The 23,504-nt window shown below is 51.0% G+C and overlaps 1 protein-coding gene and 1 long non-coding RNA gene across 4 annotated transcripts in view; both read left to right on the forward strand.

The window, feature by feature from the left end:
* Positions 1-18,056, forward strand: part of Gsn (gelsolin) — a 53,683-nt gene extending 35,627 nt beyond the window's left edge. For all 3 annotated transcript variants that reach the window (XM_050126747.1, XM_050126745.1, XM_050126746.1), the window contains 14 exons: positions 146-307; positions 2,426-2,575; positions 3,563-3,652; positions 4,887-5,019; positions 6,676-6,764; positions 6,908-7,123; positions 9,022-9,155; positions 10,993-11,083; positions 12,390-12,560; positions 12,743-12,917; positions 13,760-13,884; positions 14,084-14,161; positions 16,699-16,759; positions 17,642-18,056. In XM_050126747.1, coding sequence (XP_049982704.1) covers positions 146-307; positions 2,426-2,575; positions 3,563-3,652; positions 4,887-5,019; positions 6,676-6,764; positions 6,908-7,123; positions 9,022-9,155; positions 10,993-11,083; positions 12,390-12,560; positions 12,743-12,917; positions 13,760-13,884; positions 14,084-14,161; positions 16,699-16,759; positions 17,642-17,811 — 1,845 coding nt within the window. In that variant the 3' untranslated portion in view covers positions 17,812-18,056. The remainder of the gene's footprint in view (positions 1-145; positions 308-2,425; positions 2,576-3,562; positions 3,653-4,886; positions 5,020-6,675; positions 6,765-6,907; positions 7,124-9,021; positions 9,156-10,992; positions 11,084-12,389; positions 12,561-12,742; positions 12,918-13,759; positions 13,885-14,083; positions 14,162-16,698; positions 16,760-17,641) is intronic.
* An 841-nt stretch (positions 18,057-18,897) lies between these two features.
* LOC126491236 (uncharacterized) lies at positions 18,898-20,064 on the forward strand. The gene is made up of 2 exons (XR_007589344.1): positions 18,898-19,437; positions 19,877-20,064. It is a non-coding gene; the product is annotated as an uncharacterized lncRNA (long non-coding RNA).
* The last annotated feature ends 3,440 nt before the right edge of the window (positions 20,065-23,504 follow it).

Consider the following 23,504-nt stretch of genomic DNA (forward strand, 5'->3'; position numbering starts at 1 on the left):
CTCAGTATCGGACACAGTAACAGTGACAGTCTTGAGTTAGCTGAGCACCCCTGGACAGAATCTCCCTCCCCCCAGTCCTGTGCCCCCTCCATATCTACTTCACTGGACCTTCTCCCTGGACTAACACTGTTCCTTGGCCTGACAGAAAGGAGGCGTGGCATCCGGATTCAAGCATGTAGTACCCAATGAGGTGGTGGTACAGAGGCTCTTCCAGGTCAAAGGACGCCGTGTAGTCCGAGCCACCGAGGTGCCTGTGTCCTGGGACAGCTTCAACAATGGTGACTGCTTCATTCTGGACATGGGAAACGTGAGTCTGGCCTGCCCCTTTCCAGGGCAACTGTGATCGTCTGGGTTAGATCTGACTCTGGGGAGGGGGAGCACCCGTGAACGGGGACAGACCACAGGGACCAGAAGGCCCAGATGGTCACGTATGGATCTCGGGTCCTCATCATCTGCACGATGTTTTTGATGCGCAGACTCCCTGATATCTCTTGACACGCACAGCCACATCCCTATTAAAATACAGACGCTCATTTCTAAGCCCATGGCATTTGTGGGCAAAACCTGAAGGCTCTTGTCCGCTGTGGACACTAGCGCTACAGTGAGTGCCTGGACATGTAGACTTGGACGCACAGTGTATGACATCATTGGCTGCATATGTACACGGTATGTGGCGATGTGTGTGGTGCGTATCCCCAGGCCTACTTACAGGTAAGTGGGTGGTTCCCTACACCTAGCTCCACATGAGCAGAAACCTGCAAATGTTCACAGCCAGACACTGCACCCCAAAACTTCTGTGCGTATGTACCTGTGGCCTAATGACCTATCTTCACTTAGCACAGGCTTTTTAAAAAGCCTTAAAAAATTATTTTATGTGTAAGCATGTATTGTCTTCATGTATGTCTGTGTACTGTGTGCATGCCTGGTGTTTACAGGGCCAAAAAAGGGAGTTGGATCCTGTGGGACTGGAGTTGCAGGTGGCTGTGAGCTGCCATGTGGGTGCTGGTGTCGAGCCCAGGTCCTCTGCAAGAGCAGCCAGTGCTCTTAACTGCTGAACCGCCTCTCGAGCCTCAGTATAGTTTCTTTGTTGAAGCAAAATAGCGTGGTGTGTTCTAATCCCGACTGCTGTTCTGTGGAATTCACCCAGTGGACATACCTGTCAAGCTCCTATCTAACTGAAGACCAGGGAACATTGACGTTACCAGGGAAGCATTGGTTGTCCCTTCCCAGTCCCTTTACCCCTCCTTTGGAACTCTCTCAACAGAATAGGCTTGTTTTGCACATTTCTGATTATGTGCAGGAGACCGTCCTCTTTTGGTCAGTTCTTCTTTTAAACCTTGCCTTTCTGAGATTCCTCGCTGTTGCTGCCTTCTGGTGTAGCTCAGGTGCTCCTTGCTTTGTAAGAGTTGACTCCATAGGTAGTCAGCTGCTGCACACCTGTTGTCATGGGTGCTCGGTTGGTTCTGGTTCTGGCCTCTCAGAACACTCTGGCTCTGATCTTTTCGGGAATATACCTGCAGTCCTGCAGTTCTGGTGGGGGTGTGGCTTGGGGTGGGATTACTGGCTCCCAAGGTGTTGTAGTCTGCTTTTGTTGCTGTGTTCAACACCACGCCCAGCAGCAACCGAGAGGTGGAGGGGTTTGTTTCAGCTTATACTTCAACGTCATAGTCCATCACGGAGGGACCCAGGGCTGGGACTCTGAGTGGAGGATCGCTGCATACTCACCTGCCTAGGGAAGCTGCTGCCCACAGTGGGCGGGGTCCTGCCCATCAATCACAACAGTCATTCCCTGACATGACCACAGCCAGTCTGATTATAGCACAGTCTGATTGCAGCTGAGGTTCCCTCTTCCCAGATGATGCTAGGTTGTGTCGAGGTGACAGGAAAACTCGCTAGCACACAGACGGGGTGAAGGCCAGGGACACTGTGGGAGCTGTAGACCATCAGTGCTTGCAGTTTCACTTCCCACCAGCAGGGGACTCTATAACAGAAGCTTGGAGATTGCACAGCTTAAGTAAAAGTTGATTTAGGCTCACAGGCTGGGGCGTGATGAGGTTCTTTACAGAATGGCTGATGTAGACAGGCCAATGGCCTGTGCAAAACAGTTGAGAGACAGCGGTGTAGCAGGAAAGACTGAACCTAAATGAAAAACATTAGTCCCAATAGAGCCACAATGACTATCAAACTTTAACGTGAACTTCAGAGGAACAAATTATATGCAGTCCATAGCAGCCAGCAATCTTGAGGCTGTTGTGCATGTCAGTATCCTCGAATGCAGAGAGCACTCATTGCCCTTGCATGACCGTGTGAGGGCCAGCGTGGGCCAAGGGGAGCTTGTACGTAGGCACAGTGTGCATACTGCCACCTTTGCAGGCTGGCTTGTGCAAAGGCTGGACTCTGATGTCCTGGGGTCTCTGTCTTACAGAATATCTATCAGTGGTGCGGCACCAACAGCAACAGATTTGAAAGGCTGAAGGCCACACAGGTGTCCAAGGGCATCCGGGACAACGAGAGGAGTGGCCGTGCCCAAGTACACGTGTCTGAAGAGGGTGCAGAACCAGAAGCCATGCTCCAGGTGTCTGTGGGATGTGGGTGGGGCGAATGGGGGTGGGGTGGGGGGAGTCTACTCCTACCTTCTTTATAAAGAGTTATTTGTCAGATCCCTTCCTGCTCCTGAAGACCTTTTTTGATTTTCTACCTGGCCTGAACATTTAGGGGGTAGGAAGATAGCTTCCTACAACTGTAACTCCCTTGAGAGTTGGAATCATCTCAGGGCGTGGTGTATGCTGGGAGTGTGTGTCCACCCTCCAGCAAGGAGGACTGAGCCTTCCAAAGGAGCAGGTTAGCAAAGAAGTGTCCCAGCATTTCTTGAGGACTACCTGAAACTATTGCGACCCAGCTGTCAGTGTCCTCTTCTGACATTTCTGTTTATTTATGGCTCATTTGGTTAGCATTGTGATGGGGCTGTCAGTTACCATGGTTTGAGAATCTACCAACAAGACGAGCTTCCCCGGAAGCCGGAAGGGGGGGATGGCTGCCGTGTGCTGCTGTATGCTCACACTTGCTGGGACATCCAGTTCTGACTTTCGTAAGGAGAAAGAAAAAGATCCCAGATATCAGGAACGGTAGCCGGGATGTTAAAGTCTCGAATGGAACAGACATAAGGGACAGTAGCTGGGATGTTAAGGTCTGTTAACAAACAGAGCAAACAAGCTTGAAGCCTTGTTAGCTGAGGTTCCAGTTCTGACAGCCTCCGGGAAGCTGTGTAAGCCAGTAAGCTTGTCTCTTCTGCTCTCGGCGCCCCCTGCTGTGAAAGGAGGGAGGTAAAGGAGAGCCCCTCCAGTCCTGGCTGGAAGGACTGGGGGGAGGGCTAGTCTGGAGACTGGGCACTGAGAGGGAAGGGCATTGATAGGTGGGTCATGGGAACTTTTTCCCCAAAGGGATCGGTTCTAGATGTCAGGGCCAGGCAGGCTCTGTCCACGTAGGCTGGCCTGCTGGGGAGCTCTCTCAGAAGCCTCTGTACTCATGGTCTCCCTTCCCCCCATCTCCACACCTTTCCCAGGTGCTGGGTCCCAAGCCAGACCTGCCTGCAGGCACTGAGGACACAGCAAAGGAGGATGCAGCCAACCGGAAACTGGCTAAGCTCTACAAGGTGAGCCCCAGGGGTACTGTTTCCCACACCAAACCGGGTCAGGTTGGGGAGGCAGGAGGCTCCACCTGCCTCAGCTGCCCTGAGTGGGGGTCCTAGGTCCTAGGCTCGGCTGCTGATCACATATTACTTGGCTCCCCATCCCTCCTTGCAGAAAGAAACAAACTTTTGTTGTTGTTTTGGATAGAGTTTGGGATTTTGTTATTGTATTTGTTTGACAGGATCTTGTTTTATTGTGTAGCCTAGGCTAACCTTGATCTTTGCAGAATTCTATAGGATTTCTGGGAGTCTGGGCTGGAAGAGGTGATGAGAAAGAATCTTAGAACTGGGGTGAAGGTGAAGGTGATGGCTAACATTTCTGATAATGTCTCCCTTGTGTGTCTTAGTGGACACTTTTCAGTGCTGGGGTCCAGTCCAGGCCTTGGCTCGTGCACAAATCGGCCTGGTGCCAGTCTTAGCCCCTCCCCTGTCATTTTAGAATCCAGGATGAGTCCGTGGGCTTTGCTGTGTGGCAGTCCCCAGCTCCCAAATCTTCCTCTTCAGGGACTCAGGAGCCTCTGCTTACTCTGAGCCAGTCTTGTGAAATTTGGCCAGTGGACATCTTGGTTTTAAGTCGAATGAACTCTTTCTATTAGGATTCTGAGGTTTACAGGAATACCGAGGACAGAGCCCGTATCCCCTCCTCTGGCTTCTTAGCCCTAGTGTAAGCAGGCAGACTTTCCAGCTAAGCCATTGAGATGAGGCCAATGCTGTGAACCAATTAGAGGCGTTATTCTGCTTCTCCAAGCTCGTTCCAAGCACAGTCCTGGTGGCACATAGTATTTGGCCCTTGTCATTTCCTTCTCAATACTCATGGTTTCCCAAGCTTCCCGGGAAACTCTTTACCACTTCTCAGAGGCCTGACACCTTTTACTGAGATGAGGTCTCTCAGTATCCCAGCTGTCGCGGTGAGGATGACCTTGAATGCCTCCTCCTCCTGAGTTCTAGATTGCAGGAGTGCACCACCACACCGGGTTTATGTGGTACTGGAGGACGAGAACCCCAGGCCTTACTGGACAAGCAGAGCTCCATGCCCAGCCCCAAGACCCTCCCTCTGCTCTGTTTACCCACCTTCCTACTCCAGGTGCAGCATCCATGTCACACGCTGGGTCACCTGCTTGGCTGTGCTGCAGGGCTGGAGGAGCTTGGACATTGATCTGCCCCTCTAGGTGCTCACCTGGCCCTTCCATCCCCACAGGTCTCCAACGGTGCAGGCAGCATGTCAGTCTCCCTGGTGGCCGACGAGAACCCATTCGCCCAGGGCGCCTTGAGAACTGAGGACTGCTTCATCCTGGACCATGGCCGAGATGGGAAAATCTTTGTCTGGAAAGGTGCGGGCAGGCATCTAGGTTCCACTGGTCTCCAGAGGCATCAGGGTCTCAGCCCCAGAGAGAACAGTGTCACAATAAGAAACGATCAGGATGCTAAGCTAATGCCTAGCTTTGCAATTGGCTCACCCCTTGCTGAGTCTGAGTCCTTGTTAGGGCTCAAATGACTGTTTGCCAAGTGACTGACAAGATCAGTTCTCCGGGAAGTTAATTGACACTACAGAACATTTATGTATCTTTAAAAAGTGTAGCTTTATGGGTCCCAAACTCCTGCAGGCCAGCATTCTGGATGGGGTAATTGTGTAAGCTGTACGTTATTGTGTGGCTTGCTCTCCTCCAGGGGCACAAGAAAAGTCTTTGTGGATGGAGTTGCTCCTGTGAGGCTCTTGGGCCTGGTTGTTTCTGAGAGCCCACAGACATCTAAGAAACCCTCTCCCACTCATCCCCAGGACTTCCTCAGATGCGCTGAGACTGGTGCTGGGACTTGGGAGGGAGGCAGCGGGAGGAGACAGCAAGAACGTGCTGGGCAGGCTGTCCAGGCAATCTGGGCATGGACCAGTCAGGGCCTCAGCTGACTGAGGTTCTCAAGGCTGGAGCAGAAGGAAGAGTGTGTCACCTCAGAAGGGGACATATGTGTAGGGTGTGCAGCCTGGTGTTTGTACTGACGCAGCAGGTCAGCTTCCCATGACCTCTCTGAGACACTCGCTTCCTTATATATGAGAGGGAACAGACAGCCATGACCTTTCAGATTTAAGGCTGTAATATGGATTAAATGAAATAATCTGTGTGTGGCTGTGGCACCAAATCTGTGTTCAGTAAGTGAGCCACAGTGGTTAGCGTGGTTGCTGTTATTGGCCAGGACCCCAGAGGGGGTGTCTCTTGTAACTAAAAGCCCCCAGTTTAGGGTGGTGCTCCCTGGTTACCAATGGTCTAAGTTTAAGGACATGGGCCGCTGCCCTCTCCTGGGACCTCTAAGCTGCTGTCTTAGTAAGGATTTCTGTTGCTGTGAAGAGATACCATGACCACAGCAACTTTCTTTTTTCTTTTTTTCTTTTTTTCTTTTTTTTTTTTGAGACAGGGTTTCTCTGAACCAGTTCTGGAACTAGCTCTTGTAGACCAGGCTGGCCTCGAACTCACAGAGATNCTTTCTTTTTTCTTTTTTTCTTTTTTTCTTTTTTTTTTTTTGAGACAGGGTTTCTCTGAAACTTTGGGGCCTGTCCTGGAACTAACTCTTGTAGACCAGGCTGGCCTTGAACTCACAGAGATCCGCCTGCCTCTGCCTCCTGAGTGCTGGGATTAAAGGTGTGCACCACTACTGCTTGACTCACAGCAACTATTTTAAGGAAACAATTAATCAGGGCTGGCTTACAGTTTAGAGGTTTAGTCCGTTATCATCATGGCAGGAAGCCTGGTGGCACGCAGGCTGACATGATGCTGGAGAAGTAGCTGAGAGTTCTACATCCTGATCTGCAGGCAGCAGAAGAGAGTGACCCTGGGCTTGGTTTGAGCATCTGAGACCTCAAAGCCCACCCCCAGTGGCACACTTCCTCCAACAAGGCCACACCCCCTAACAGCGCCACTCTCTATGAACTATTGGGGGTCATTTGTATTCAGACCAGCACAGCTGTGACCTGGCATCTTTCCCTTGGCTTCTGGCAGGCAAGCAGGCCAACACTGAAGAGCGGAAGGCTGCCCTCAAAACAGCCTCTGACTTCATCACCAAGATGGATTATCCCAGACAGACCCAGGTAAGGGTCTGAGGCCAGGGAGAGACAGATTCAGTGGGGGTAAGGGAGGGAGGAGTCTCCCGTCCTCCTTGGGGACTGGGTGGGCACCCGAGGCTCCCTGAGGCCCTTGCTAGGCAGTCTTGCCATGTTCTCTCCCCTTGCAGGTTTCTGTTCTCCCAGAGGGTGGAGAGACCCCACTCTTCAAGCAGTTCTTTAAGAACTGGCGGGACCCAGACCAGACAGATGGCCCCGGCCTGGCCTACCTCTCCAGCCACATTGCCAACGTGGAGCGGGTGCCTTTCGATGCCGCAACACTGCACACCTCCACCGCCATGGCCGCGCAGCATGGCATGGACGACGACGGCACTGGCCAGAAGCAGGTAATGGAGCCTCAGGTGCAGAGCAAAGACCTGGCTCTGCCAGGAGGGCAGATGGGGGGGCCCGTGGCCCCCAAGTCCAACTTTACAGCCCGGACATGAGGGAGAGAAGGGGCTGGAGGTGTGTGTGTAAGCAAGCAGTCCTGGCCAGAGCGTGGCCTAGTCAGCACCTCAGATCTGGTTCGCCAGGAGGTCTGAGGAGGTCCGCATATCTGGGCCGGGTGAGAAAGCTGCTCTTGCAATGACCGCAGGTTCCGGACAGTGACTGTCTTTGCCTTCAGCCTCGCAGGCAGCTGAGATAGGTCAGCAAGGTGCCCCTTGAGGGAGTAACATACAGAGCTGAGCAAGTAACTCAGAGTAAGGGAGACCCAAACCAAACAGACCTAGACATCCTACCGGCTTCAGTTGCTGCTGGGCCCAGGTAGGAGCAGGATTCTGTGCCTGGGCCAGCTTTTGCTGGCTGCTTCCCTTTCTGTCTCCTCCCTCCCAGGCCCCCGTGGCTCATATCCCCACCCTCCGCCTCCCTGAGGAGGTTTCTTTCTTGTTTTCCACCACAGTCACCGTGGATGAGATTTATTTGTGTAACTTTTGTTTGTTTGTTGGCAACAAATATTGCCTGGGTACCTACTATGTGCCGGTCTCTTTGCTGGGCTCCCGGCCCCATCTTTTTGCCTAGGAGTGCCTGGTTGGGAGGGGAGGTGACCTCGGCCACAGCAGAATCTTGAAATCTGTTCTCAGAGTTGAAAGGAAGCCCAGGGGATTTTGTGGGACCACAGAAAGGAAAGTGGGAATGAGGTGGCTGGGGTGGGTTTGTTGCTGCGGTGTAGGGGCACATTCCAGGTGTGACTTCTCCTAGTATGGTGCTGATCCCATCCTCAGGAGGGGCCGTGGATGCCCTTCATGGGTGTGGCGGTAATACAGTATTTTCAGTTTTCTTTTGTTTTTAGTAGATGCATGACAGATTTGGTTCTGTGCTTTAGAAACACGCTGTAAAAATAGGTAGGAGGCAGAAGCATGAAGCTGGGACGTCTGTGATGGTTTAAGGGAGAAACAATGAGGCACTTGGGACTAGTACAGGTGGGGGTGTTTTCAGAGTCCGTTTCAGGCTGGTGTCCACTGTCTTTCTCAGACGAGACTACAGGGTCGTCTTTGCATGGCATCATTACTGTCGTGGATGCTCGCTTTCGTTATTGCAGAGGATGGGGCAGAGGCAGCGGAAGTATTTAGTAGACAGAGAGTTGAGCCTGGCTGAGTCTCCCGAGCCCACTCACTCAACTTCTCTGCCCCTCATTGTAAAATGGACTTGGTCAGTGTCTCCACTAGACCACCAGGTGTCACTGCAGGGCCTCCCGATGACAAAAGTCTTGTCACCGGATCTCCGCAGAGATCCGCCTGCCGGGGTCATTCCGAGGCCAACCAACTATGGCCCTGTTGAGTGAGATGACCCCTAAAATCCTAGTGCTTCAGTAACAATGGGGAGAATGGAAATGCTGGGGATGAAATAACAATCCCGCTGGCTAGTGGCTGACGCTGGCACGGGGTATCACGCCATCTGCATGACTAGAGTTTAGGCTTGGAGGACTCCCCCTTAACTGTTTCAGGTGAGAAAACTCCGGCCCTGAGATGCCCCTCTCAAAAGGTGGGGCTTAGGTCTGACTCAGGCCTGGCTCAGCCTTCTGATCTAGAGCTATCTTGAGGGGTCTTTCAGGGGGAAGTGAGAAGAGCTGGGGCAGGAACCCTGGGTCATAGCCCTGCCGCACCTCTCACGAGCCCTGTGAGTGGGGTAAATTGTCCGACTTTTCTTGGACCTGAGTGGCGTCCTGTTACCTATACTGTCCGCTATGCTGGGGTCTCCAGCTAGCCCGAGGTGACAGAGTCTGACCCCAACTCCACCCCTGCAGATCTGGAGAATCGAAGGCTCCAACAAGGTACCAGTGGACCCTGCCACATATGGGCAGTTCTATGGAGGTGACAGCTACATCATTCTGTACAATTATCGCCACGGCGGCCGCCAGGGACAGATCATCTACAACTGGTGAGGGGCCTGGGCTGTCCTCCTGGTGTCAGCGGGAGCACGTGGGGACCTGACTGTGCCTGACTGTGGTGGCAAGAGGAAAAGGGCGAGATGACCAGAGGGAGTCTTGATACATACAGATGCCTGAGCTGAGACAGCCACACCCTGCTGGGACCCCTTCTCTCCCACAACTCTAAACTTCTCGCCATCAGAATATGACGTGCGCTTAGGGACAGAGACACACCGATTCAGCAGCTCCTGCCAGTCAATGCCAAGTCCCCTCCAGAGGCTGGCTTCCACTGTGATAGTTGTAGATGATTCTGTACTACATAAGTACGTAGAATTAGTATGTATGTCAATTACAACAACTATTTTAGTAACTGTTTTAAAGCAGAGCATATAATCCCATTGCTCCCAACCCAGAGCAGAGCACAAAGTTGTCAATCTGAACATTTCGTCCCACCTGTACCCTGACGACCCGTCCGCCAAGTCCCATCCTTTCCTGTTGACAGCTTGGCAGTTTTTATTTATCCTTTTTGCATGTTCACTGGAAGGATATGTAAGGTATCCCCAGCTCTCCAGCGTCTGTGTCTGCTCCAGTATCCCCGGCTCTCTATTCTTGTCTTTTCTGGCCCAGGCCCTAACTGAGACCCCATGGGACATCTCTAGGACCCCACAGGGCGTTTCTTGTGTCCCGTCAGTCCCCTGGGATCTGCCCTTTTCCTTCATGACCATAACCCCCTGAAGAGTGATGCTCAGGAACCATGCACCCAGGCTCAGTTCAAAGGCCCCATACTTCTAAAGCAGCTGCACTTATAAACTAGATAATACACAAATTATGATGGGGATTGAGCCCAGATTCTTGGGCGTACTAGAAAAGCCACTACCACTGATCTATATAAGTCCAGAACCCCTTTACTTTTTATTTGAGGCAGAGTTTCACTAATTTGCTCACGCTGGCCTTGAACTTGCAATCCTCCTGCCTCAGCCTCTCAAGTAGCTGAGACTCCAAGCCTGCACCACTAAGCTCAACATATGATACAGATTTTTTTTTGATACAAGGTTTCTTTATGAAGCCCTGGCTACCTGGAACAGCTCAGAGATCCACCTGCCTCTGCCTTCTTAATACTGGAATTAAAGGCATGTGCCACCACGCCCTGTTGATACAAAATTCTTTTTTTTTATTTTATTTTTTATTTTTGAGACAGGGTTTCTCCATAGCTTTTTGGTTCCTGTCCTGGAACTAGCTCTTATAGACCAGGCTGGCCTCAGACTCACAGAGATCCGCCTGCCTCTGCCTCCCGAGTGCTGGGATTAAAGGCGTGCACCACCACGCCCGGTTGATACAAAATTCTTAAGAAGGCTTTTGACTTACAGTGTGCGCCTGGTACAAGGTCCAGCCTTGGCAAGTGGAGGCAGGGGACCGTGAGTCTCTGTAACGCTCCCGTCTCAGGGTGTCCCCATGAGGCTGTGTCTGGTGTCTTTCCCTACCGATGACACATCTCGCACCTGCTGTTTCCAGCCCATCTTGCATACAGGGAGATGCCCTGACCACTTCGGTACATTTTGCTTTTGAGTCCCAGTACCCTCTTATGGCTATCCATCAGGGGATGGCCCAGGGAGGTTCCCGCAGGCACATTTAGGACAAGGAGGTCTACCTATTGTAGTAGGACCTATGATACTACGTAAGAACACAGTCTGCTGAGCTGGGGTGGGCAGGGTGGGGATGCTGTTGTCGCTGGTTCTCCCCACTGCTCCATCTCTACAAAAAGGAGACTCATGGGTTACTGGAGCTGAGGGCAAGAAAGAGGCCCAGGGCTCTATGTAAACTAGGGCTGAGTCTCTCTCCCTCTTCTAGGCAGGGTGCCCAGTCTACCCAGGATGAGGTCGCTGCGTCCGCCATCCTGAGTGCCCAGCTGGATGAGGAGCTGGGAGGAACTCCTGTCCAGGTGAGTCAGAACAGTGCCTCTTAGGGCTCCAGTCAGGGCTTGGTCGCTCTGCTCATTTATCTTCCTAATTATTCACACACTCATCCAGGCATCTGCCCCCTCACCATCATCCATTCGTCCATCCAACTGTCCATCCGTCCGTCCGTCCGTCCATCCATCCATCTGTCCGCCCATCTCTCCATCTGTCCATCCATCCATCCATCCATCCATCCATCCATCCATCCATCCATCCGTGTGTCCATCCATCCGTCCATCCATCTGTTTGCCCATCTGTCCGTCCATCTACCTATGCACACACCTACCTACCCATCCACCCACTCGCCATCCATCCATCCGTTCATCTGTCCATCCATCCATCCGTCCATGTATCTGCCTGTCCATCCATCCCCCCATGCACCCATCCACCTGTCCATCCATCTGTCCTTTGGTCCATTTACTCACCCACCCATACATCCGCTTATCCACCCAGCCATCCATCTATCTGCTCACCGACCCATGGAACAGATTTTATGCAGGGTTTTCTCTGTATTGGGCTTAGTGTCGGCATCCAGTATATAGACACTGTCTTTCCTGGGCAGTGTCTCCATTCCCTCCCTTGGCTGTGGGGCAGGAATGACACGGTGGGTTCCTGTAGGGCACAGTTAGGACAAGGAAACCCATGTGTTGCTTTAGTTCTAAGTAGGAAGGTGGTGGAGGTTGGGGCTGTGTGGGGTACAGCAAAGCCTCCAGATCTGAGGGCTCCTTGCATCCCTCCACTCCCTGACTTGTCTAGGACTGACATCAGCATTCTGGAAGAATGTACATAAACAATCTGCTCTTCCTTTTAAGGTCATATTTGCAAACTTGGAGTCCCCTGGTTCTTGGAGCAGACTCAGGGGCTGAAGGGCAAGGCTTCACAGAGACAGTGGGTGGGAAAACAGCCAAGACAGCAGCAACCAGGGACTTTGGCAGTGCCAACATCCCCAGCTCGCCCTACTCAGTGCTCTGGTGCTGCCAGGTCATAGTTCTCCCATCCATAGCCAGATGTGGTAGCCTTTCTGAAGGGAACGATCCAGAATCACAGAGAAAAGCTGTTGGGTGTGGGGGGGGAGGGCTGGAGAGACGGCTCAGTGGTTAAGAGCACTGATTGCTGTTCCAGAGGACCTAGGGTCAATTCTCAGCACCCACAAAGCAGCTTACAACTGTTTGTAACCCCAGTTCCAGGGGATCGGACACCCTTACACAGATATACATGCAGGCAAAACACTGATGTATAAAATTTAAAAAACTATGAAAAAGCAAAGCTGATCTCCTCTCTCTCCACCAGAGCCGAGTGGTCCAAGGCAAGGAACCTGCACACCTCATGAGCTTGTTTGGTGGGAAACCCATGATCATCTACAAGGGTGGCACCTCCCGAGATGGGGGGCAGACAACCCCTGCCAGTACCCGTCTCTTCCAAGTCCGAGCCAGCAGCTCTGGAGCCACCAGGGCCGTTGAGGTAATGTCAGGTCCCGGAAGGTGGGCAAGATTTCCCTCCTGACCCCTCAGTGTCCAAAGGCTGTGTGCTGTCCGTCTGTGAGGGAAGAGGTCCACTTGCTGCAGGGTCCCTGGGCTGTCAGGATGGGCTGGGTTGCATTTCCTCGCTCCTGACTGAGTGCTGTGTGCCCCACCTGCCTCCAGGTGATGCCCAAGGCTGGCGCTCTGAACTCCAATGATGCCTTCGTGCTGAAAACCCCGTCAGCCGCCTACCTGTGGGTGGGTGCAGGAGCCAGCGAGGCAGAGAAGACCGGGGCCCAGGAGCTGCTGAGGGTGCTGCGAGCCCAGCCTGTGCAGGTGGAGGAAGGCAGAGAGCCAGGTGGGAGTCAGGGCCCCACCTCTTCCGTCTGCATCCTTCTCCGGTGCCTTCACCCTCGTGGGTGTTAAATGGGAGCGGGAGTATGAAATGAGCCCGGTGGCCAGTGAATGACAGGGTAGTCTCCAGACACCAAAGGAGAGAGAACTTGGCATGATGGTCCAAGAGGACCCCGGAGATGCTGACAAGGGGTGACAGTGTCAGAGGGGTTCTCCTTACCCTTAGAGCTACAGAGAGAAAAGCATTAGTCGTCTTTGCTACTAAGAACCCATCCCCTCCTTCTTGGTACCTCATGGAAGCAGTGAAGGGTTGCTTGGCCTGCATCTGCCCGGCAGAAACCACTGTTAGGACACATGTTCTTCTTTCCCAGCCCCACTTTGGTGGCTGATGGGCAGCGTGGCTTTTGAGTACTTGAAACGTGACTGGTGGGAGTGAGTGGCAGGTGTCACTGTTGAACTGTGATCCGTCCCTGTAGCAATGGCCACACACAAACAGACCACACATAGAGCAGGTGTTGTAGAAAGAACCTGGGGATTGGACTTGGAAAAGGTTTGCCCCCTGGCTTTATCACTCCCAGGCTTTGTGAATTACGTGAATCGCTGTCTCTGGGTCTCTGTGTGCAGAGTGGAGACAGTTAGCCCCGTTCTGTGGTACTGTTGTCTCTGTCATGAGCCTTATGCCAGCTTGCCCTCTCCAGGCCTTTCCATTCCCTTCAATCTTGAGCCCCTGGGGTCTTAAAGTGGAGAGCAGCCAGTTGAATATGGGCACAGTTTGGTCTGGGGTCTGGTGAGATGTGCTCATGGGGCCATGGTTTCCTTGGCAACTGACACCATCTCCCTTCATAGATGGCTTCTGGGAGGCTCTGGGTGGGAAGACTACCTACCGTACATCCCCAAGGCTGAAGGACAAGAAGATGGATGCCCATCCTCCTCGCCTCTTTGCCTGCTCCAACAGGATCGGACGCTTTGTGGTGAGTCTGGCGGTGACACCTTTGCTTGTGCCTAGGGATTGAGGTGGGGTTTGGGGGTCAATGAACCTCAGAGCCTAGAGACACAGCCTGGCCCAGTGGCAGGGGAAGGGCCCCTGAAGGCAGGACTGGCTCTGTGCACTCATCCTGGGAACCAATGGGAGCTGACGCTTCTTGCTTGACCTCCTCTGACCTTTCACAGATCGAAGAGGTTCCCGGCGAGCTCATGCAGGAAGACCTGGCTACTGATGATGTCATGCTCCTGGATACCTGGGACCAGGTGAGTTAAGGAGAGAAGGAGAAGGCCAAGGTAGAGGGAGAAGCAGGACTCTTAACAAGGAGGGCATAAAAGACACAACTGCGCCCGGCAGTGGTGGCTCACACCTTTAATCCCAGCACTCGGGAGGCAGAGGCAGGTGGATCTCTGTGAGTTCGAGACCAGCCTGGTCTACAAGAGCTAGTTCCAGGACAGGCTCCAAACCTACAGAGAAACTCTGTCTCGAAAAACAAAACAAATAAACAAAAAACAAACAAACAAAAAAAAATGACACAGCCGGGCAGTGGTGGCACACGCCTATAATCCCAGCACTTGGGAGGCAGAGGCAGGCGGATCTCTGTGAGTTCGAGGCCAGCCTGGTCTACAAAGGGAGTTCCAGTTCAGGCTCCAAAGCTACAGAGAAACCCTGTCTTGAACCGCCCCCCCCCCAAAAAAAAGAAAGACACCGCACCAGGTGTTTCCAGGGAGGTCCTGAATGGCTGTAAACCACATCGTCTGCTCTCTCTGAGCCTCCATTTCCTCAGATGTATAAAATGGAAGCAGCGGGACCTGCCTGGCAGGTGCATGGCCACTGGAAACTGTAAAGCCCCCTAGAAACCCAGGCTGCATAACCGTGCTTCCTGCCCTGTCCCCCTTAGCCTCAGGCACTGTGCATTCTGACCTGAAGTCTGTATGAAGAAGGTTGAACTTAGTGTGTCAGAAGTGTGCAGCAGGCCACAGCAGCCCATTCATTTGGAGGCTTGGGGATATCACTCCCCAGCTCTGGGATCTCTCACGTTATCTGCTAGGGTGGCTGCTGTGGAGGACCCAGAATGGACGGCATTCATTCATTCCCCCAGCATCAACTGAGCACCCGAACAGTGCTCTGTAGGGGATGCTGGAAATGAAGGATTGCACCAAGTTGACCTCCTCTCCCCTCAGGTCTGTTCCCATGGGAGCGTCAGCTCAATAACCCCTTCTGTCAAGTACCTGCTCCCAGCATCCTCCAGGCTATAGAATGGCTGGACACAAAGTCTGTCTTTCTCCCATGGGGCGGCTTTGGGGCAGCCCAGTGGGAAGATGGTGGTTTGCAGCTTGAGCCATTCGACTGTCATTGTTGACTAAGTTGCTGGTGACTTCACCTGCTTATGCATCTCATTGGCAGTCCTTGGCCAATGTTTCTTGGCAATTCCATCTTCCAGGCAAAATGTTAAGTGCTGGGAATCCTGAGACAGCCAAAGGGACACAGGGCCCATCCCAGCTCAGAGGCTTTCCCAGTTCTCTAAGGAACACGTTTCATAAATAAGAAAAGGCAGTCAAGCCTGACATTTTTTGTCTAAGGTATCTGACAACATCGATTGCCATTGATCAGTGACAATTGCTCTTGAGTGTGATTATCTTGAGAGATGCATAAAAATAGATGCAGAACTGGGGCGATGGACCAGCAGACAGAGCGCTTGCTGCACAAGTATGAGGACCCGAGTTCAGGTCCCTAGACTTCAAGGAAAAGCTGAGAGTGATAAGGTGTGCCCACAATCCCATGCCCCTGAGGCGAGAGGAGAATAGAGGAACCAGATGGAATCCCCCAAAAGCTCACAGGCCAGCTAGTCTGGTTACAACACTGTGAAAAGAAGATCCTACCTCAAAGTGTACGGTGAGGACCCACACCCAAGTTGTCCTCCGACCTCCCCATGTGCACTGAGGCACAAGTATGCACACATGCATACACACAAAGATTTAAAGAAAAATAGATGGTGTGTAAAGACAACCAGAGTAGGTTTCTGTGTGTGACCAAACTTGTCGTAAGGCTCACGGTGGCATGGACTCTTTATTACAAGCTTTAGACATATACTAGTCAAGACGCAGAGATGGGTAGCCTTTGTTGGATGGCTAAGAGCATCTGTCCACCCATTTGTTGAGTGAATCACGCCTTTGAAGGTGTGACTCATGAAGAGGGGTTTCCAACTCTGCCCCCTATGTCGCAATGGTTCTGAGTGAAGCAGACTGGGATGAGGAGACTTGAGGAAGGGTGCAGCCTGATGCGAACTGGACCTGCCCCCCAGAGGGGCCTCACCTCTCAGCTGCACCCTAGTGAAGGTGATGGCCCAGCCTCCAGGTCCTCCTGTGCGTCTTTGTCTTTGGCACAGCGGCTGCACCTTGTTCTACTGCTGTTTCAGCCAGCAACTGTGGCTCTGCCGTTGTTGGTTGTTTCTCTGACAGTGACCTGACTGCTCATGCCTCAGCCTAGCGGGAACTCTGTTCTTGCAGGCACCAGCTCTGTCCTCACCACTAAATCTCTATCGTTCTCTTTATCAATAAGACTTGAGATTCAAAGGTGGCATTGAAAACTTGCTAGATCGAAGAGGTTAAGTAGCAATTAACTAACCTCTCTCCTTGCTGGGTCTCCCCCAAAGCCCATTCTTCCACTCCACCAAAACAAAAAAAGCTGTGCCAATCCAACGCCCTCTGGCTCATCTCCGCCTCTCCCGCCCTTGTTTTTTGAATGGCATTGACTGTCACCAGCACATCTCATGGGATTTTCATTCATGTCTCACCTCCAGGTCTTCGTCTGGGTTGGAAAGGACTCACAGGAAGAGGAAAAGACAGAAGCCTTGACCTCTGGTGAGGATGGGAGGCTCTCTAGTGGGGGTGGGATCTTTAGCTGTGGTGGTATCTTTGGCTGTGGGAGTTGGCTGTGCGGGTTGGGGTCTTTGTGGTGGGTGGGGTCTTTGGTTGTGGGTGGCTGTAGGTAGGTGATGCTGTTCTAGGAGTTAGCATCCCTGGGGTGGGGACTTCCTGCTCATAGTCTGTCCCTCTGGAGCCCTGCTTGGGGTGACTATGCCCTAGAGGCTTTCTATAACTGCCTGAGGCAATGAGTTTATCAAGAAGAAGGGTTATTTGGGAAGGTTCAGCCCAGGTGGATTCAGACTCTGTGAATTTTGAGACTGTAACAAAGTATTAAGGTGGTGGGGAGCGTGTTCAGAGTAAAGCCATCCGACTTCCAACAGAGATAAAAGAGTGGGGTCTCACTGCCACCTTAAAGGACCTCAAGGGGCAGAAGACACCACCCCTTAGAGTTCTCACTTCCCCCAGACTGAGGACCCAGGCTTTGAGGGATGTTCCAGGTCTAAACTATTGCAGGTGTGAAAAAATAAATGTGTCCCTTCAGAATGCCTGAGGATTTCCCGGGGAACGGAACAGAGGCAAGCCCATGTTCAAGTCCCAGGATGTTGAAGGGATTTTATTGTTAAGGTCTCTGTGTGGGAAAGCAGAATCTTGGTAACTAATCTTGAGGCTGAACTCTAGGACTGGCTTCATTTAATATCTTAATCAGCAGGAGGAAATGATATACTCCGGTGTTGAGGGCAGTCCAACATGAGGTCTTTACTTTAAGCATTGGTGGTGGTCAGTAGGGCCGAGACCGCATTCTCTGGCAGCCCCAACTCTCTCCCTGAGGAGGAGACCCTAAGAATCACTGGATTTCTTCTCCATGTGTGCCTGCAGCGAAGCGGTACATCGAGACAGACCCAGCTAATCGGGACAGGCGGACCCCCATCACGGTCGTGAGGCAGGGCTTTGAGCCTCCATCCTTTGTGGGCTGGTTCCTCGGCTGGGATGACAACTACTGGTCGGTGGATCCCTTGGACAGGGCCTTGGCTGAGCTGTCTGCCTGAGTAAGGACCAGAGCCACCGCTCTCACCAGTCAGTGCCTTTGAGAATTCCCATCTCCCAAAGAGCTCATACAGCAAGCAGAAAGTTATTCTGTGTGTGTGTGTGTGAGTGTGTGTAGTGTATGTGTGTGTGTGTGTGTGTTTTTTACAGTAGCCAAAACCAGACCTGGGAAAATTCAGGGTCTTTACAAAATTGCCTCAAGTATCTGCTTTGGAAATTAAATTCAATAAAAGCTTTTTGAAGTGTGTTCTCCCCAGGCATGTCACTGCTTTGTTCAGTCCTTGGCCCTAGCCACACAGTAGTCTCTGAACCTGCTCCTAGTCCTGATGATTTGGCGGTGCCCAGGTAGGGGCCTCCGGGGGCTGTAAGCCAGCCGATGAACTCCAGCCACCTTGTGTAATGGTCCTTGAGAAGTTGATGGCACACCACAGAGTGCTCTAGCTTGCCTTCTCTTGTGATAAAAACAGTGACCAAAAGCAACGAGGAGGAAACGGCTTCTTTTCTCTCCTAATTTGTAGCCTGTCATGAAGGGAGGTCAGGGCAGGAACTGAAGAAGAGGCCATGGGGGAATGCTGCTTATTGGCCTGCTTCCCAAGCCTTGCTTATACAACTCAGGCACCACCACCTCTAGTGGGCTGGAGCCTCTCCCATCAAACATTAATCAAGAAATGTCGCCACAGACTTCCCTACAGACCACTGGGAGAGGTAACTGCTCAGCTGAGGTTCCCTCGCCCAGATGCTCCTGGGTTGTTTCTAGCAGACAAAAACTAACCAGGATAAGAAGCCGGCAATCAAGAGGCTGACCAAGAGGGGCGGGAAGGAAAGAGGCCGAGTGGACGTGTTCTGCTTACTGCTTGGTCCTACAGTGTCTGCAAAGCTTTAGGTAGGCCTGGTCCAAACAGGAAACGTTTTGATTTGTTTTAAATTGAGGGTATGGTTCATTTTTTGTTTGTTTGTTTCTTTTTTTGGAATTGAACCCCAGATCCTGTGCAATGTAGATAACTGCTCTGCCAGTGAGCTACACTCCCAACCTGCTTCTCTCTCTCTCTCTCTCTCTCTCTCTCTCTCTCTCTCTCTCTCTCTCTCTCTCTCTCNTCTCTGCTATGTGAGCTGCAGGTGCCTTTACCCTCTGAGCAACTTCACTTCCCCCTTCCTGAACCCTGTGCTATTTTATTTTGAGGAATGGTCTCACTAAGTTGTATAGTGTAGCCAAACTTTTTCTCTGTCCTGTCTGTAGGTTCCCACAGCCACTTATGAAATAATCATTTGGAAGCTTAATATCTTAATATTAATTATAATTGCTTGGCCAATGACTCGCTTCTTACTGGCAAGCTCTCTATATAAATTAACCCATTTCTAATAATCTGCATATCTCCATGTGCCCCGTGGTTTACCGGTAATGCTCTGCTGGCATCTTATTCCTCCAGCAGCTGTTGGCATCTCCCTGACTCCACCCTCTTTCTTCCTGTCTCTCAGCCTGGACTTCCTGCCCAGCCACACTCTGCCCTGCCATACACCAAAGCAGCCTCCCCATCAGCCAATCGTAATAAACACATTGACAGCATACAGAGAGGCATTTATTTGAATTGCAAATATCCTTCTCACCCTCCCCCAAACTGAGATTCTAGGTATGTGCTACCATGCCCAGTTTTTTGTTTTTTATTTTTCCTTTTGTATAACAAGTTTAGTATGACAGAGTATTTTATTTTAATCAGTCATAGGCATATAATTCAGTGATATTACACAGATCTATAATGTATATATAAATGTTTAAAAAGGATTTTTAGTTTTATGTGTATGAGTGTTTGGCCTGTATGTATATGTGTGCACCATGTGAGTGAGATAAAGGAACTCTAATTCTGGCGCTGAAGTTGTAGACAGTGGTGAGCTGCCGTGTGGCTGCTGGGACTCTAACCTGGGTCCTCTTGAAGAGCAGCTAGTTCTCTTAGCGGCTGAGCTGTCTCTCCACCCCAAACCAAACATTTTTATAGCCCTCAGTCTTAGTAATTAATAATGACAGTAGCAACAGTAATAATAAATTATAACAATATTGCTTTTTTTTCAAAGCAGGGTTTCTTTGTGGAGTCATGGGTGTCATGAAACTCTATAGACCTCTATAAACCAGGCTGGCCTCGAACTCATAGAGATCTACCCACCTTTGCTTCCCAAGTGGTGCGATTAAAGTCATATACTACAACCCCTTGCTTCTAAGTGCTTATTAAATAAATAAACTATCACCTTCTCTTTTTTCATCACCCCAGGAATCTCTGTTCTTTCAGCCTTTATAAGGTTGACTGTTCTGCATCCCTCACCTAAGAGGGGTCACATAATATGTATTGTCTGTGTCTGGCTTATTTTACTCAGAATTATGCTTTAAGATCAGGCTTTGATCACCACTGATGGGTGAACACCACTCCATTGCATGGCTGTACCTCATCCATTCACCCAGCATGGATGGTGGATTATTTCCACCTTCTGACTATTGTGTGCAATGCTGCTGTGAACGCAGGGTGAAAATACGTATTCTTTGAATGTTCTGAGTCAAATGGGCATGTGAGTCTTGCCTCCCCTGTCCTGTTCACTGTCATTAGGAGGCCTGGCCTTGATAGAGTTCAAAGCCAACTACATTCTCTAGAGTAAGAAGCAGACAAAGTGTGTTATCATAGAGGCATCGCCTGTGGTGTCTGCCTGTATCTGTTTTCTACAGCTGGTCCCTTCTGTTTATTCTATTACTCAAGACTCTTTGGTGAGATCTCTGCCTTGGCAACTGCCGTAGCCAGAGAGGCTCCTGGATCTGCCCAGGTTTGCAACCTTTGGAACACAGGGGAGGTATTCCTTAGTGTCCAATGTGGTCCCTCTAGGCCTGAGTCTCTGCTGGTCTTCAGAGCATCAGAACTCCCTCCTGGACGCTCCCACGAACTGCTTCAAAAATTTTTCTCCTGGAGGTGCCAGACCAGTGGAAGGAACTCAAGGACGGAGCCTGTTCCCTCCCTCTTTCCTTCTGGAGTTGTCTGACCACTTTTCCTCCTCTTGGCCCATGCCACTCCATGTTACGGGAGGGAACTTCTGTATGTGGACTATAGAACAGCCCAGGGTGAGCTTTGGATGGTAGGAAGCCTGCGAGAGAGATGTCTGTATTTACACTGTTGTTTCCAACTCTGGCTGGGCCCAGAAACTGTCCAGGGAGCTTTTTAGAAGCATGGTTCCCTTGGGCCCTGTCTCCAGAGAATCTGAGTCATTGCCAGAGTGATGAGGGCACCACAGGAGGAATTTTCCTAGTGGAAGAGGAGCTGGGTTGAGAAACAAAGGTGGGGTGCTGTGGGGGGGAATGGAGCACTCGGGGGGCAGACGTGTGGCCAGAGCAACTTGGGAGTAAGCAGTGGACAGGAGCTTTGAACACTGTGCCAAGAGGCTTGCCTTGCCTTGCCTACCTCCAAAGGGTGGCTTTTGGTAGTCAAAGCAATTGACCCGGCAAGCATAACATCCTGAAAATGCTTAGCAGAACAGCAGACCAGAGTTAAAACAGTTCATCTTGGAAGGAATCACAAAGCTGCAGGCATTAAACTCCAGAAGTAAACAACATGAAAGCCTCAGGAAGTCCCTGAAGCCAATCCTGTCCATTACGGCTCTCCCTCCCCACGTTTACCTAAGCTGCTAAGGACTGCTGGGAGGCTCAGAGAAAGCAGGTTGCCCAGAGATGCTCAGTATTCCAGGTCTGGAAGAGACAACTCTGCCTGTTGAGCTGAAGCTCTGTGAGCTCCAGGTGCCCAGCTTACTACACTGTCACTCATCATGGGGTGAGCTTTGATGATGCAGCTAGCTGTCTCTAAGTCATTTCTGCTCTTGTAAGTGACCCCAATAAACCCATTTGGTTCATCAAGTTGGACTCTGCTGGTCTCCTGCAGAGTTGGCTCACTCTCTGGGAGAGTAGCTGCTTATTCACACTTCCCCAGGGTCAGTGACACACGACAGGGCCTTCCCTTCAGGGAGATGGAGGTTGCTGTGGACAAAGCCAGCTTGCTTCCTGGAAATCCATGGTTCTGCCTTAACCCAATGTAGGATTCTAGCAAGTGGTGGAAAATTACATGCATAGATCCTCGTGCATTGTGGGAGCAAACTTGCCCTGTGCTGGGGTGACTAGGATGTGTTAGACTGTACATGATGAAGAACTAGCCCAAACTAAGTCGCCTCAGGAGCTCTCTGTGAGAATTCAGAGTTTTTGGTGTTTGACTCAAGCCACTGTGGGTTTAGGTTTCCCACCAGCTCTGTTGGCTTTGAGCATCAGAATGGTAGTCAAGTATCTGTGGGCATTAGGGCTCTCAACTGTGCATCGGCAAGCTGAGGGAAAGACAAATCCGTTTTTTGTAAACGTTTTCCTTGGGGAGGGAGAGGATGAGCTGCTTCCAACTCCACAGAAAACCTTCCTTCGGTTCTCAGGAATCCGCATGCCCATTCCTGGCCAGATAAGTGAGTGAGGTCCATCTGGTTGCTGGGTGAATTTCTCCTGTCCTGAGTGAACATTCTTAGAGGGATCCTGGGGGAACACTAAGGGTTCTGAGGCAGGAAGGAGGCAAGAAGACAAGAAGACACAGTGAATGGCTATTTGGTTGACTTTTGGGGGGGGCCAGATGCTAAAAATAAAAACCTTAACAGTAGACTCCTGCATCTTTGTGTAGTCATTATCAGAGGAAATACATTTTGTTTCGTATGTATAGGTGCATGTGCACATCACGGCAGATCTGTGGCAGCCAGAAGACAACCTGTGGAGTTGATAGGGCTTTCAGGCAGGCACCTTTGCTCACTAGAACCTCAGTTGTCACAACGGCTTTCAACTTCCTCTCACAAAGCCCTTCTGGTTACAGGGCAGATTTAAAACAGCCGTGCGCATCTCTTTAGTTGCCACGTCCACAGCAGTGACTGCCGTGTAGTGACAAAATGCCTCTGCGCTGGCTTTTGCCTGCTGAAGGATTGGGGTTAGAGCTTCCTGGAGCGAAGCCCCAGGCGGTCCCCTGGCAATCAGTGGTCAAGATAGGACCTGATGCCGTAGGCAGATCTCATATCTGGAGATGGCCTTGGGAGCGAGCCCTCCTGGCACCCTGCATGATCTTTCTCTGTATTTCTAATCTTTTCTGTTTTTAGCTGACCGCTTACCAAGAAATCAAAGTACGTCCTTGGCTCGGCCCCACCGTTCATTAAAGCAGTCCTTGAGGAAATAAAGTATGCCCCACGCCACATGAGCCTGGGAAACTTTATTAATTATGATACAGAAACGGCTAAAGTTGATATGTTACGAGGGAATCGTCATAGTGAATCAGATTTAGAGAAAAAAGGAGAGTTAGAGAAAATTCCCCAGCGCACTCCTTGATTCACTTCCTTATACAGGAGCCTATGATGAGCAAGGGAATAGATGGGTTAATGTTGATGGACAAAGACTGTTATATTATACTTTCAACTTTATGGATAGGCTTGCTAGACCCCAACCCCCATGATGTCTGCCGCATAAGAAGGTACTAAAAATATAGTTCAACAGGTGCAGAAAACTGATTAGGTATATTTGGTCACTAGACGAAATAAAGGGTTAAGAGGAGGAAGGGCCATGATAGCAATAATAAGACAGAAACTTTCTGTTCATAAGATGTAACCACTTGCCTGAGGCTTACAGTCCCAAGGACAGGAGTTCCTCTTCTAAGATTTA

The sequence above is a fragment of the Alexandromys fortis genome, unplaced genomic scaffold (assembly GCF_014885135.2).
Source record: "Alexandromys fortis isolate MF-2015 unplaced genomic scaffold, M_Fortis_MF-2015_v1.1 scaffold_268, whole genome shotgun sequence".
Classification (NCBI taxonomy): Eukaryota; Metazoa; Chordata; class Mammalia; order Rodentia; family Cricetidae; genus Alexandromys; species Alexandromys fortis.